This window comes from Tupaia chinensis, unplaced genomic scaffold, assembly GCF_000334495.1.
Source record: "Tupaia chinensis unplaced genomic scaffold, TupChi_1.0 Scaffold000279_1, whole genome shotgun sequence".
In the NCBI taxonomy this organism is placed as follows: domain Eukaryota; kingdom Metazoa; phylum Chordata; class Mammalia; order Scandentia; family Tupaiidae; genus Tupaia; species Tupaia belangeri.
In genome coordinates this window covers 2348382-2363000 of record NW_006159762.1, presented here as the reverse complement: position 1 = coordinate 2363000, position 14619 = coordinate 2348382, and the positions used below count along the sequence as shown (strand labels likewise).

Sequence of the window (14619 nt, the reverse complement as noted above, 5' to 3'; positions counted from 1 at the left end):
ACTTGTGGGTTCCTTGTTTTTTTTTTTTTTTTTTTTTTTTTTTTACTTTTCTGAAAGAAACAAAATCAAAAACAAATAAACAAAAAATAAAACCTCAACAAATTCTGTAAAATTTTTATTTTTTTTTATGTGTAGCAACCGAAATCTGTTTTGCTAGCTTACTGGTTAGCCTATTATGTATGGGTAGAGATTTTCTTAAATGCCTGAACCCAAGTCTCTCAGTCTTGGGGTAATCTGAGCTTATCAGGGCATACCTTCAACACTCAGCCAGGCAGTTGACAACTCTGCCTTAGCCTTCGCTGCTGCTTGCATAGAGATTCATCGCTGGCCAGAGGTGAGAGCTTAAGGTCTTTTTGGTTATTTTCTGAGCATTCAAGTAGCATTCTAGATTTTTAGGTTTAAGAAGGTTTTGTTTTTAAGAATTATTTTATTTAATTTTATTGATTTATTTTATTTTGAACAGGGAGAGACAGAGTGAATGAGAGAGAGAGTGAGAAAGCAAGCCTCCAGGTCCAGGACTCGAACCGTGGTCGGCCATGTGGGAGTCCAGTGTCCTTAACCACCAAGCCACCTGCCGGCCCCAGTTTAAAAGGTTTTTGTTTTATTTTGTTTTGTTTTTAAGAGAGATTTTTGCTATAGGGCTTGTGTGCTTGCCACAGAGAAACAGAAAGTGAGAAATCATCCCCCAGGGGGATGACCACGCTACAGTCTCTTCTCCATTCTCCTTTCGGGATTTTGAGCTTGTACATAGACATGCCTAGTGTGAGTTTTTTTTTTTTTGGAGATGTTTTTGCTATAGGGCGCGTGCGCTCGCCAGACAGACAGAGAGAGACAGAGAGACAGAAAGCGAGAAATCACCCCCCAGGGGGGATGGTCACGCCGCAATCCCTTCTCCTCCATTCTCCTCTCGGGATCTTGGGCACGCACGCACACGCGCCCGGCGTGAGATTTAAGCCACCAGGTTCGGGACACGAACCGCGGTCGACTACGTGGGAGTCCAGCGACATAGCCATTACGCTAACTGCTGGTTCCCCCTAGTGTGAGTTTTAAACCATCAACCCAGGATGTGAACTGGGATCGGCTAGGGGTAGGCCAGCAACGTAACTATTACGCCATCTGCTGGTCCCAGAGTTTTCCTTTTTAATTACCAACAAGCTTGCATGCTCACAAGACAGAGAGAAAGAGAGAGAGAAAGCAAGCACCCCCATGATGCCACAATTCTTTTTCCTTTATTTCTCCATCCAGTCAGGATTTTGGGCACCAAATACACACATGCCTGGCATGGTTTTCAAGCTACCAGACCTAGGATTTTTAACTGTGGTCAGCCACATGGAGCCAGCTCCCTTAACTACCTGCTAAGGGGCTGGCCATTAGATGGGAGTTTTAAAAGCCTCTATAAGGGGACCAGCAGTTAGCATAATTGCTATGTCGCTGGACTCCCACGTAGTCGACTGCAGTTTGAGTTAAATTTACGTCAGGTGCATGTGCGTGCGTGCCCAAGATCCCGAGAGGAGAATGAAGGAAAAGGGATTGTGGCGTGGCCATCCCCCCTGGGGGGTGACTTCTTGCTTTCTGTCTCTCTCTTGTCTTTCTGGTGAGCACACGTACCCTATAGCAAATAACCTCTCCAAAAAATAAAAATCCTCTATAAGATGGGACCAGCAGTTGGTGTAATGGCTATGTTGCTGGACTCCCATGTAGCGGACTGCAGTTTGAGTCCCGAACCCGGTGGCTTAAACTCACTCCAGGCGAGTGTGTGTGTGTGTATGTGTGTGTGCTCACGCCCCCAAGATCCTGAGAGGAGCATGGAGGAGAAGGGATTGTAGCCTGGCCATCCCCCCTTGGGGGGGGGTGATTTCTCACTTTCTCTCTTTGTCTTTCTGGGGAGCTCACGCACCCTATAGCAAAAATACTCTCCCCAAATAATAAATAAATAAAGCCTTTATGGGCACTTCATTACTAAATGTTTCCTTTTAAGCTTTTTGGTTAGTCTGTTTGCCCAGCTGTTTATCCAATGCCTTAAGCTGTGATAATAGACAATTGCTTTGAATTGATTTGACAAAGGCCCTCAAGGGAAAGACTTTTTGCACTGGGTGAACTCTGAGTCAGAACAGATACACATAGCCTTGCAAGTGTAGTGTTCCAGAAACCACCAGACAGATCAGATAATCATAGTTCTCTGGGGCTTGAGGCTTTGAAGGAGTTCCAACCCCTTTCTGTTTCCTCTGGCAGCTGCCAGGCTGCTGCTGTTTTGCTGTGATCTCAGTCTGTTGGTTTTCGAGGATAGGACAGGGCTGGGTGTAGGCCAAGTTAAAAGGTCACAAAGGTCGCTGTTCTTACTGAGACTTGGCCATTTTTCTTAAATAAACACTTTCTGATTTTTGCAAGCCTTTCATTAATTTCAGAAGTTCTGCAAAAGTTGATTCTGACAATTTTTGCCAGTTTTCTTATTCCTTTCCCTCAGGAGGGAATTTTGGTATTCTGCCATTCCCTGAGGTCAGCCTTACACAGTCTTCACCAGATATGTTGAAATGAGAGTTGCCACAAAACTGACTTGATATCTGTGATATTATATACAATCATTATTTTGCTCCAGGTCATAAATTATCAGCCATTTACTTTATTTTTGTTTAACAAAACTAAGTATATCTGGGTCATCTAGGAAGGAGCCCTGGTTTCTTTCTTTGGTTGAGGAAAGGTTAGTCATTCCCCGCCCCCTTATTTTTTTTTAAAGAATTATTTACTTAATTTTATTTATCATTACTTTAAAATTTGCTATAGAGCTCGGAGCCGGCAGGTGGCATGGTGGTTAAAGGCGCTGGATTCCCACATGTCCGACTGTGGTTCATGTCCTGGACCTGATGGCTTGCTTTCTCACTTTCTCTCTTTCCTTCTCTCTGTCCCTCTCTGGTCAACTGAAATAAACAAATGAATAAATAATAAATAAAAGTAAATAATATAATTATTTAAAAAAATATTTGCTATAGGGCTCACGCACTCACCAGAGTCAGTCAGACAGAAAGAAAGACGAAAAGAGAAAGCAAGCCACCAGATCTGGGACTTGAGCTGTGGTTGGTGATGTGGAAGTCCAGTGACATGCCACCTGCTGGCCCCAACCATTTACCTTTTCACAGCCAGATCCACTCTGTTGAGTGAAACTGTCTTCTTTGAGAAGGTCAGCCAACCTGCTACTCTTCACTACATCTGTATGTGGAGAAATGAGGCAGTGAATGCCCATCATTATGGGGGGAAAGACCAGCAAGCTGCTGAGGAGGCTGACAGTAAGGTTGACAGCTAGGTTGACAGATACTCATCTCTTGCTCCCAGTGAGAGGAACATGCTCTGGGATGAGGCTTTGTAAACTGAGTGTACCAGGAGCCATAAGGTAGGAGCGTGGGGAAGAGCAAGAAGCAGCAGGAACAGGGGCTGCTCTCTGTCTTAATATCCCAAGGGTGAGGAGAGGTCAGTTTGGAGGACAATAGCACAGGCTTTCATAGAGGACTGTGGTGAGCAGTTTTGGGAAGTCAGAGGATTTGGTGGGAGCACAAGGCTCCTGAGGGGTTGGTCAGGGCAAAGAGACACCAGCATTTGTGTGGCAGAGCTATTGTACATGGGAAGTGAGGCAGGCCTTTCCTAGCAGTTCCCTGCATCAGAGAGTATCAGGCACAGTATTTAGTGTGGAATATAGGGGAGGATGGTCACTGGTGTACACATTTTGGTGAAGGGGGCTAGAAGTGAAGTCTTTGGGCTCACTCCAAAGACATTTTAAGAGGTTGCCCCATAAAGAAAAACTGCTCCAAACAACTGTTCATCTAGCCAATTTGTTGACGTATAGCAGTTGCACAGAAGCAAACATACTATACATGTTTGGCTTCTAGGTATATAAGATCAAGAAATGGAAACAGATCAAGAGCCAGCTGGTGGCATAGTGGTTAAGGCACTGCTGTGTGGTTTGAGTACTGGAACCAGCAGCTTGAGAAACACGCCAGGTATATATGCATATGTGCCCCAAATCCTGAAAGGAGACTGGATGAGAAAGGACTGTTGGCATGACCATCTGCTCTAGAGGATGCTTTCTCACTTTCCTCCCTCTCTCTCAGTGTGTCTCTCTCTGGTGAGTACACATGCCCTAAGAAAGAGATTTAAAAAAGAGAAAGCAAGAAAGCATCCACAGGCCCAACCTGGTGGCCAGTTGGTAGCAAACTGAACTCTTTTTGGCAATGATTTTTCCATCCACCAACTCCTTTTCCTGGAAGCCACATCGCTGATCAAGAGTTCAGATCCTTGGGTTGGCTTGGAAATGTGACAGGCATATACATACCTGCCCAGTATCTCAATGAGCTGGAAGGCTGGGGAAAGGGAATTGCGTTGTAATGGGATCCTATCAAGGATGCTTCTCTCCCTCTTTTTCTCTCTCTTTCTCTCTCTCATGTGCATGCACACTCTATTATAAATAACAAGAACTAGCACCACAGAACCATCTTGGGCCCCTTTCCACCCCTAATCCCCACTGGTAACATTTTCCTGACTTCTTATAGCATAGTTTAGTTTCACCTGTATTTAATTTGAAGTCAGTCTGTACTTTTTGGCAATTTGCTTCTTTCTGTTAGTGTTTTGTTTGTGAGATTCTTGCAAGTCATTCATTTACTCATTTATTCTTGTTGTTGTACCGTATCCCACTGTATTCAGATATCACAGTTTCATTGTGGATCTTTGGGATGTTTCCACTTCGGGGCTAGAGGGAAGAAAGCCACCTTAAGCGTTCTTATACGTGTCTTGCAGTAAAGCATAGGTGAGCATTTCTGATAGGAGAACTGATGCTGGGCCACAGGTATGTACAAGTTTAGATTTAGGAGATAGTGTCCTGAGAGTTTTACAAAGCACTTGTACCGATTTCACTAGCACCAGCAGTATTTAAACATTTTGCATGATCCTTATCCTTGTGAACATTTGTTCTTTTTTAAAAAATTATTTATTTATTTAATTCCATTTGTTATTATTCTTTTTTAATTTAACCAGAGAGAGAAAGAGAAAGGCAGAAAGCAAGCTGCCATGTCCAGGACTCGAACCATGGTTGGCCATGTGGGAATCTAGCACCTTTAACCACCACGCTACCTGCCAGCCCCATTTGTTCTTTTTTAAGTTTTACTCATTCTGGTGTATATATAGGCACATCATATTCCAGTTCAATTGCACAGTGCTTATAAATTTCATTAACCTTAGGGAGTTTCTGTTTTGTGAAATGCCTCCTCATGTAACAATTTCTTCTTATCCTATTTCAATACAGTCCCTGATCCTCTTCTCTGTTCATATTTACTTAGGTAACTTAATAAGAACTCATGTGACAGATATAGAGAGGCCTCTGCCAGCAAAGCAGGATAATTCCCCATCATTAAGGACCCAGGGGGAAGAGAAAAGGGCAGTATCCATTTCCAGACTGAGAGAAGCCTTTTCTCTTCGTTACACAACAGAGAACAGGTCTCAGAACCCGGAGTCACGTGAGCCGAGGCGGAACTCTCCTAAACAAAAAAGAAGCATGCCGTTTGCCAGCGCTGTAAGTCTCATCTCAGGCAGAGACTGGCTAGGCTCTCAGGATGAGGCAGTGGGTTCCCATAAGGTCTCTGGTGACTGTGTGGACAGAGACGAAATGGAGAAGGACTCGGGGTATAGCAGTACTTCAGCTGACACAGAGGAAGTACCCAGCACTCCTGACATGGACAGTCACTGCAGCAGTGAGTGTGCAGTAAGCACCCCAGAAGACAGGTGTTCACAGGGGAATGTGGAATCTTGTGAGAAATTACCTGCAACTGACCATCGTTTTTCAGACGTGGAACACTGTGTAAACCAAGAAGATAGTGGATGTAAATTCAGAGTTTCACTTCAGCCAACTGATCTCTTATCTTCAAACACAAAGCGTTTTAAAAAAGAAGAAATTTCTTCAAATTCTGACATTCCTCACGAGCTGGTTAATACTCAGAATGTGTCAGTATCTCAGGTTGATGTAGCTATTAAAATTAATAAGAAAATAGTGACACTTGACTTTTCTATGAGTTCTTTAGCTAAACGAATAAAGCAGTTACATCACCAAGAACAGCAAAGTGAAGACAAACAGAATTATAGGAAATTTAGGGCAAAAATTTGCCCTGGAGAAAACCAAGCAGCAGAAGATGAACTAAGAAAAGAGATAAGGTAAAGTTTCTTCTTAAGAATGTTTCAGTCATGATAATGATAGGTCGTTCTGAGTGAACCAGAGATGCCACATTTGTTCCTCTGGGTATCTCTTGGATATCTCTTGCTATCTTTGTTCTTGCTCTGCTTCGACATCATCTTTTCTGTCTGGCTCAGGTGTGGGTGTCTCCCTGCCTTGGGATCTGTCCTCTGGCTTCCATTGCTTGTCAAAATAGTCCTTCCTGGGAGCTTTCCTGTACTACAGACTTGCTGCATCCTAAACAAACTCACCTGTGTTTCTCTGTCTTCCTCTCCCTTCCTCTCTTGGTTTTCTCCCTCTTCCTCATTGCTCCGTCTCTTGGTTTTTAATGCTGTGGTCAATTTTGACTGCACATTGGCTGTTAGTCTTGCCACTGCATTTTTGGCAATGATTTTTGCTTTTACCAACTTCTTTTCATTGCTTCTCACTTCTGTCACATAATTTTCTTTAAAGAACTCTTTCACCTTTTTCTTTTTTATGTAATTTTTTTTTTTTTTTTTAGGGTTTCTTTCATAGGGCACATGTGCTTGCCAGAAAGGACAGAGACAGTGAGAGGGAAAGTGAGAAATCACTCACCAAGGGGCATGGCTATGCCACAGTCCCTTCTCCTCCATTCTTTTCCTGGAATTTTGGGTACAAACACATACATGCCCAGTGTGATTTTCAAGCTGCCAGGTCCATGACTCAAAAGGTGGTTGGCCATGTGAGAATCCAGTGCCTTAACCACAGTGCCACCTGCTGCCCACTCACCACACACCTTGAAGAATGTTCAAGAATTTTTCTTAGATTTTCTCAACACATGCTTCCTAAATCAGTGCAAACTAATCAGTACCTTCTCAACCCTACTTTCATCCCTCTTCTTGATGGTCTTCAGCCCATAGTGACCCCTCCTTTTGTTGAATTCATGGCGGTTTCAGTGGATATCACTGTTTCCTATTTTTCATTTTAAGGTGTATTAGCAAGAATGACAATTATTAGGTTGTTGGGAAAGTCACAACATATTTTTCTATTTTTCTGTGCCAAAATGAGTCATTACTTTTCCAGTAACCCAGTAGCACATTGTCAAATCTGAGATTTTAAGAAAATTGCCTAGGATAGGTAAAAAGGAGAATCAATTTAAGGAAACAATTAATAATAGAGATAATAGAAAATACCAATAGTTACCTACCATGTTCCTCACAGTAATCATGTACAACAAAGTGGCTTTTTTGGTTGATTTATTCTTTTATTTTTGCTATATGGCATGTGTACTTCCTGGAGAGAGAGAGAGAAAGAGAAGGAGAAAGAAAGTGAGAAATCACTCCCCAGGGTAGATACCACACCACAATCCTTATCCATTTTCCCCTCAGGATTTGGGGCATGCACATGCATGTGACATGTTTTTCAAGCCACAGAGTTCGAGACTTGAACCACAGAGTTGGCCATATGGGATCCAGGGCCTTACCCCCATGCTATGTGCTGGCCCTGTTTTTGTTTTGTTTAGTTTTTAAATTTGCCATAGAGTATGTGTGCTTGCTTGAGAGAGAGAAAGTGAGAGAGCAACCCCAGGGCAGATGGTCATGCTACAAATCCTTCTTCATTTCTCACTCCTTATGGGATTCAAAGCATGCTTATGCATGTGACTGGCATGTTTCTTAAGCTACCGGTCTGATACTCATGCAGTGCCATGTTGGATCCAGTCACTTTAACCACCATGACACAGGCTCCCCAGCCCCCTTTATTAAGTTTATTTTACTTCTTTCATGAGAGGGAGGGAGAGACAGGTACACATCTGAGAATGTCTTGCCATATAGTCCTCCCCTCAGCCTGCCACTTGGAATGTTCAGGTCAACCTAGGATCTAAACCTGGGCTTCTCATGTGGCTCCAACATTGCACAGTGGTGCCTTACTGCCTGTGTCACTATGAATGGGCCAGATGCTGTTTGTTTTTTGTATTTATTTTTTATTTCTTTCATGAGAAAGAAAAGTGAGAGAGGGGACCCTTGACAGGGTCCTGCCACACTGTGATCCTTCCTTCAGCCCTCTAGCCAGCCAGGATCACATGCATACCCAGTATGTTCAGGTCAACCAGGGATCTGAACCCAGGCTTCCCATATAGCTCCAGGGTTACATGGTGGTGCCCCACTGCCTGCATCACTATAGGTAGGCCATGATGCTATGTTTTATAGTAAGAGACCTACTGAAGACCTGAATCTCAAGGCCAGTATAAATAAGAATAATCTACCTGAGGAACCAGAGCATGATCAGTTTCTGGGAGAGCCTGGAATCAGTTAGGGGAAATAGTATTCCAGTGTGGTGACTGTCAACTCTGAATCTATCTGTTGTCCTGCTTTTGGATCCTAGAGGCTAGACCATGTAAGCATTTCTTCTGATGCATTGTTAGATATCTGCAGAGTGCTGCAAGACAACAGGAGAAGCTTTGTTCCTTGCTTCTGGGGTTTTTCCTCCTACTGGGGGTGCAGCCACCAGCAGTGTGCAGGGGTCACTGTGCTATTCACTCTGGCAGCTTCTTTTCCTGCAGCTGGCTGCCACCTCTCCTGTTCCAGCAAGGTCTGAAACAGCCTCAGCAAGACGGGGCCTCTTCCAAGAGTTCTCTTTTTGGACAGTATCCCCTCATCCTTAGAGATAGCAGCTGCTTCTTGCATTTACTATTTCTGTATTTCTAAGTTTAGTAGTTAACTGCCTTTTACTAATTCACAATTCTTCATTATGAGTTTTTTTGTCTGATGTAGCTTTTATCTTTTGATTGGTCTCCACCTGATAAGGAATTGGTACCAGGAATGGTCCCAGGAGACAGACCATCAAAGATGATTTGGGGATTGGTTCAGTTGTGACTTGGACTTGAGCTCAATGCTGAGCCTTTACCAGGGAGAAATGGGAAGGTAGTAGTCCTTGGTATGCCACCACATCACAGTAGAACAAACTGTCACCTGTGGTGAAGTGCCAACCAAAGCCAGTGCCTTGAGAGCCCGGTGACTGCTACAGCAATGACAACAATGACCCTGTGGTGTGGCTACCTTCCTTGGTTCTGGAGCACTTACTGAAAGAAATGACAATCTCAGCTCCTTTTATTCTCAGCACCAGCTACTGTCTGAGAACCAGAGAGCTTCCACTGCGGGTCTGAGAGAGGCTCTTTTTTTGTAGCCACAGGGCTGATATTGTTTTCACAAAACTGAATCATGTGTGTTGCATAATTATAATGTTCATTTCTCATATGAAGGTTAGAAGTGGCATTTGTCTTGTCAGGATTGACGTACATAGTTAATGGCCTTAGATTCTGAAACTACCCATCATAGGACCCAGTGGTGAACTGGGAAATATTAGAAGGATTGAGGCCCAATATTGGCAAAAACAAAGTGGGGTTATTAGGCTTTTTCTATTTTATGTTTTTCTATTTGATTCTTTTCACAGTGTTTTGTTTTATTACCAGAAAAATAATGTTTTAAAATATCTTATAAATAACATTTTTCTACATGCAGTAAAACAATGTTTGCAGAAATGGAAATCATTGGTCAGTTTAATTTGGGATTTATAATAACCAAACTGAATGAAGATATCTTCATAGTGGACCAGCATGCTACAGATGAGAAATACAACTTTGAGGTGCTACAACAGCACACAGTTCTCCAGGGTCAGAGGCTTATAGCGTAAGTTCATTTCAGTTCTTAGAATATTCAGTATTGTTTCCCAAATTTCCCCCAATTTAAAATCTAATCGCTTATATGTTTATCAGTATATGGGATGGTGCTGTAAAAAATTCATGTAAAATGTGTATTATGAAAAAACTGTCCATGGAATAAAATTTTTCTGTATCAAATAAACTTGTACTTTGGGGCCAGCAGGTGGTGTGGTCGTTTAGGCACTTGATTGTGGCCGACCACAGTTCAAGTACTAGACCCAGTAGCTTGAAAAACAGGCCGGGTCTGTGTACCTATGTACCCAAGATCCTGAAAGGAGAATGGAGGAGAAGGGCCTGTGGCATGGCCATCAGTCATCCCTGGAGGGTGATTTCTCACTTTCTGTCTCTCTCTTCTGTGAGTGCATGTGCCCTATGGCAAAAAAAAAAAAAAAAAAAAAAAAAGCTCGTACTTTAATTCCATTTTTTATGAACTTTGTGAAGTCCCCTCATACTTTTTTTCTTTTTTTTAATTGCCAGGGAGTATATGTGGTCACCAGAGAGAGAGGGGGCAGGAGAGTGAGAAAGCACTCCCCAATGGGGCATGGTCATGACACGATCCCTTTTCCTCCATTTCTCTATCCTGTTTGGATTTGGGGCACGCACATATACCCAGCATTTTTTCCAAGCTGCCAGACCTGGAATTTGAACTGCATAGTGTCAACTGTGTGAGATCAGTTCCTATAACCATGAGGCAATTGGGCCAGCCCTAGGTTTTTTGTTTTGTTTGCCCTAAGTATCTATACAGCAAATTTTTATATTTTTTACATAATAATAGTCACAACTACCATTTATTTAGTACCTATTATGGGCCAAACACTACTGAAGCAATTTACTTCATTAGTTCATTTAATCCTCACAATCTTATGAGGTAGTTACTATTTCACAGGTGATAAAACTGAGGTGTACTCAGAGAGGTCACAAATCTTGCCCAAGTTCACGCAGCTAATATATTCTTATGCATCAAATCTTTATAGCTATTTAAAAATGTTATTGGGACCAGCAGTTAGCATAATGGCTATGTCGCTGGACTCCCATGTAGTTGACCATGATTCAAGTCCTGGACCTGGTGGCTTAAACTTACATCGGGCATGTGTGTGGGGGTGCCTAAGATCCTGAGAGGAGACTAGAGGAGAAGAGGTTGCAGTGTGGCCATCACCCCAGTGGGTGATTTCTTGCTTTCTGTCTCTGTCTCTCTCTTTCTGGTGAGTGCATGCGTCCAATAGCAAAAACCTCTAAAAAAACAGAAAATGTTATTGGGTCCAGCAGATGGTGTTGGTGGTTGAGGTGCTGGACTCCCAAATGGTTGACCACAGTTCAAGTCTCAAACCTGGTGGCTTGCTTTCTCATTTTTCCTTTCTCTTTCTCTGGTCAAATTTAAAATAATAATAACAAGTGACCAGCAGATGGTGCAATGATTACAGTGCTGGATTCCCACATAGTCGACTGCGAATTGAATCCCAGGTCTGGCAACTTAAAACTCAACCCAAGTGCCTACGAACAGATGAATGGATTGAAAAACTGGCACATATACTCTATGGAATACTACTCAGCCATAAACAACAATAAGACTCTGGCTTTTGACAGAAAGTGGATGAATATGGAAGATTTACTGCTGAGTGAAGCAAGCCAGGCTATGAAGGAGAGACATTGTATGCCTCCACTTAATATATACTGAGTGTCCACACTCTATGACCAAAATTGAATGACTAAAGGATATAGAAACACAGTAAATAGTTGTGAATACCAGATATAGTGTGGGAAGAGGGTGGGTGAAGGAGTAGAGTCTGAGGAAGGACGTTAAGGAAAAAAATAGAGAGGCTTAGCATAAATGGACAAAGAAATGGAGTATTATCTGTTGAAGATAATTTTATAGTATTATAAACTGGACTGGGGAGAAATGCATACATGTTGAAATACTTACTTTGCAAGGTAAATAATGTATTTGAATGTATAAAAGAACTTGAAATAAAAAACAAAACAAAACAAAAACTCACCCCAGGCATGTGTGTGTGCATGCCCAAGATACTGAGAGAATGGAGAAGAGATTGTAGTGTGGCCATCTCCCGGGGGAGGGGGGGGAGTAATTTCTTACTTTCTGTCTCTTATCTCTCCAGCAAGCACACACGCCCTTTAACAAATATCTCTCTTAAAAAAAAAATTAAAATAGGACTGGAGGTGTGTCCTGGCCTGTTTAGGGAAGCTATGCTCTAAACTTCATCTTCTAGAATCCTAAAATATTCAGACAAGTGGAGGAGAGATTTTGTCACAGAATGCCCAGAAACCACCACAGATGCACAAGAAACATGAGAAACCAAGAAAATATCTCTCCCCTAAGGGAAAAGAACAACCCTCATCATCCACAGACAATACAGTAGAATTCGTGGAAATGTCTGATAGAGAATTCAGAATATTCGTAGTGACAAAACTAAACGAGATGCAAGAGGTGAGAGATAATAAACTCCAGAAGATGCAAGAGAAAAGAGCCAACGAGTTCCAGAGGTGCTGAAGTTATTCCATGATCTGAAAGAGGAAATATATACCATTAAAAAGAATCAAATGGAGCTATTAGAGATGAAGGCTGCCATTCAGGAAATCAAAATCTCCCTTGAAAGTTTTAAAAGCAGATTAGTCCATGCACATAATCGAATCTTAGATGTGGAAGGTAAAACCTCTCATCTAGAAAAAAACAACCAAAAAAAACCTGAGAAAATAACTCCCAAAAATGAGAATACTATATGAGAAATACTAGACAGCATTAAGTGCCCAAACATCCAGATAATCGGTATCCCATAAGGTGAGGAAACTAATAAAGGCATTGATCATCTCTTCCATGAAATCTTGGAAGAAAACTTTCCAAATCTAGAGAGGCATTCAAATATCCAGACCCAAGAAATACAAAGGAGCCCTAATAGAATCAACCCAAGAATATCTTCTCCAGGGCACATCATATCCAGACTGGCCAAATCTACAGACAAAGACAAGATACTAAAATTGGCAAGAGAGAAATGTCAGGTTACTTATAAAGGTTATCCCATCAGGCTAACCTCATACCGCACATCAGAAACAATGCGAGCAAGGAAAGAATGGGAAAATATATTCTAAGTGTTAAGTGAAAAACAATTTCAACCAAGAATACTATACCGGCAAGATTATGTTTCATATGGAAAGAAAGGATAAAAACATTCTCAGATAAACAAGACCTGAAAGAATTTGCCAATAGCAGACATCTTCTAGAAGTTCTGAAAGGAGTGCTCTACCAGGAAAACTAAAGACACATAAAGAAGAGAAAAAAAGGCAACCAAGAAAATGACCAATTTAATGCTAGGGACAAGAAATATCAATAATCACATTGAGTGTTACCTTCCAGGAGTTAAGCAGAAAGATTGGACCACAGTAGCACAGCATATTCAACAGAAGAAAGTTTGAACGTAAGACTGAACTGGCGAAATAGAATTTTATGATTTTTGAGTAAAACATTACTGATTTTTTAAAATATACTTTGTTTTTCCAATTTAAGCATTTTACTTTCTTTTGAGTTGTTGATAGCTTCAGCAATTTGTTAAAATATTTTTGTTTCTTTAGATGGAAACGAACTTTTCTTCCTTCCTGATACCTCTGGAATTGGAAAATATTTGGGAGTATTCCTATTTTGTGGCAGAAGGGTTATTTGTATAAGTTCAGTCATGCTTGTTGCATTGAATCAGAAATTAGAAATACTCATTATTGGACAGAGCTTTGACTAGAATGTCATATCTGAAGATTAATCAGGAAACTATGGAACTAAGGTGGATCTCAAGTAAGCCAACAGAAGCTCTTGGAAAGATGGCTTGGTACCATAAATAGTTCTGCCTGGCAGAGAGGATTAGAGAAGATATATGAAAGAATGTATAACACAAAATAACCTGGACTTTTCCAGCCCAGCATTGTAATCAGTAGAGATTGCAAAAGAGCAACCACACCAGAGGATTATCTTTTTTTTTGTAGGGCACGTGCCCTTGCCAGAAAGACAGAGACAGACAGAAAGTGGGAAATCACCCCTCAGGGGGGATGGCCACGCTGCAATCTCTTCTCCTCCATTCTCCTCTCAGGATCTTGGGCACGCACACACACGTGCCCGGCATGAGTTTAAGCCACAGGGTCCAGGACTTGAACCACAGTGGACTACATGGGAGTCCAACAACATAGCCATTATGCTAACTGCTGGTCCCAACCAAAGGATTATCTTGAGAAAGACGTTGAAGGAGGAAAAAGAGACTGATGTTTGCTAGCAGATGGTATATCACAGAATACTTGGTAGGCAGGGCAGAATTGAGAAGGTTTATGTGTGACTTGTGTACTGGGGCATTTGAGTAGCTGACATGTAAATATTTTCTCAAAAATATTTAAAACCATACTGTCTCTGTTGTTATAGAGTCACAAACAAAATTATAGAAAATTATAATAAGGATTATGAACATTATCTTTAAAATTCAGTATTTTGAAATTTTGAAAGTTTATTAACTGTCGAGAACTATGGAGTATGAGCAAAATTTTCTTGATATGTAAAGTAAATGTTTATGGAAAAATATAAAAATAAATAAAAGAAATAACAGAAAAAAGATTCATGGAAACAAACAAAAAATAATAAAAGAAAATTAAAAGGGAAAAAAATAAATAAATAAAGCTAGGGCCAGCAGGTGGCGTGGTGGTTAAGGTCGCTGGACTCCCACATGGCTGACCACATTTTGAGTCC

At 41.5% G+C, this 14619-nt stretch overlaps 1 protein-coding gene across 6 annotated transcripts in view; it reads left to right on the top strand.

Moving 5' to 3' along the window:
• PMS2 (PMS1 homolog 2, mismatch repair system component) overlaps nt 1-14619 on the top strand; it is a 40555-nt gene that overhangs the window by 18708 nt on the left and 7228 nt on the right. For 4 of the 6 annotated variants that reach the window (XM_006150191.2, XM_027772518.1, XM_006150190.3 and 1 more), the window contains 2 exons: nt 5322-6189; nt 9688-9855. In XM_006150191.2, coding sequence (XP_006150253.1) covers nt 5322-6189; nt 9688-9855 — 1036 coding nt within the window. The remainder of the gene's footprint in view (nt 1-5321; nt 6190-9687; nt 9856-14619) is intronic. The other 2 variants (XM_006150189.3, XM_014588482.2) reach the window with 2 other exon arrangements.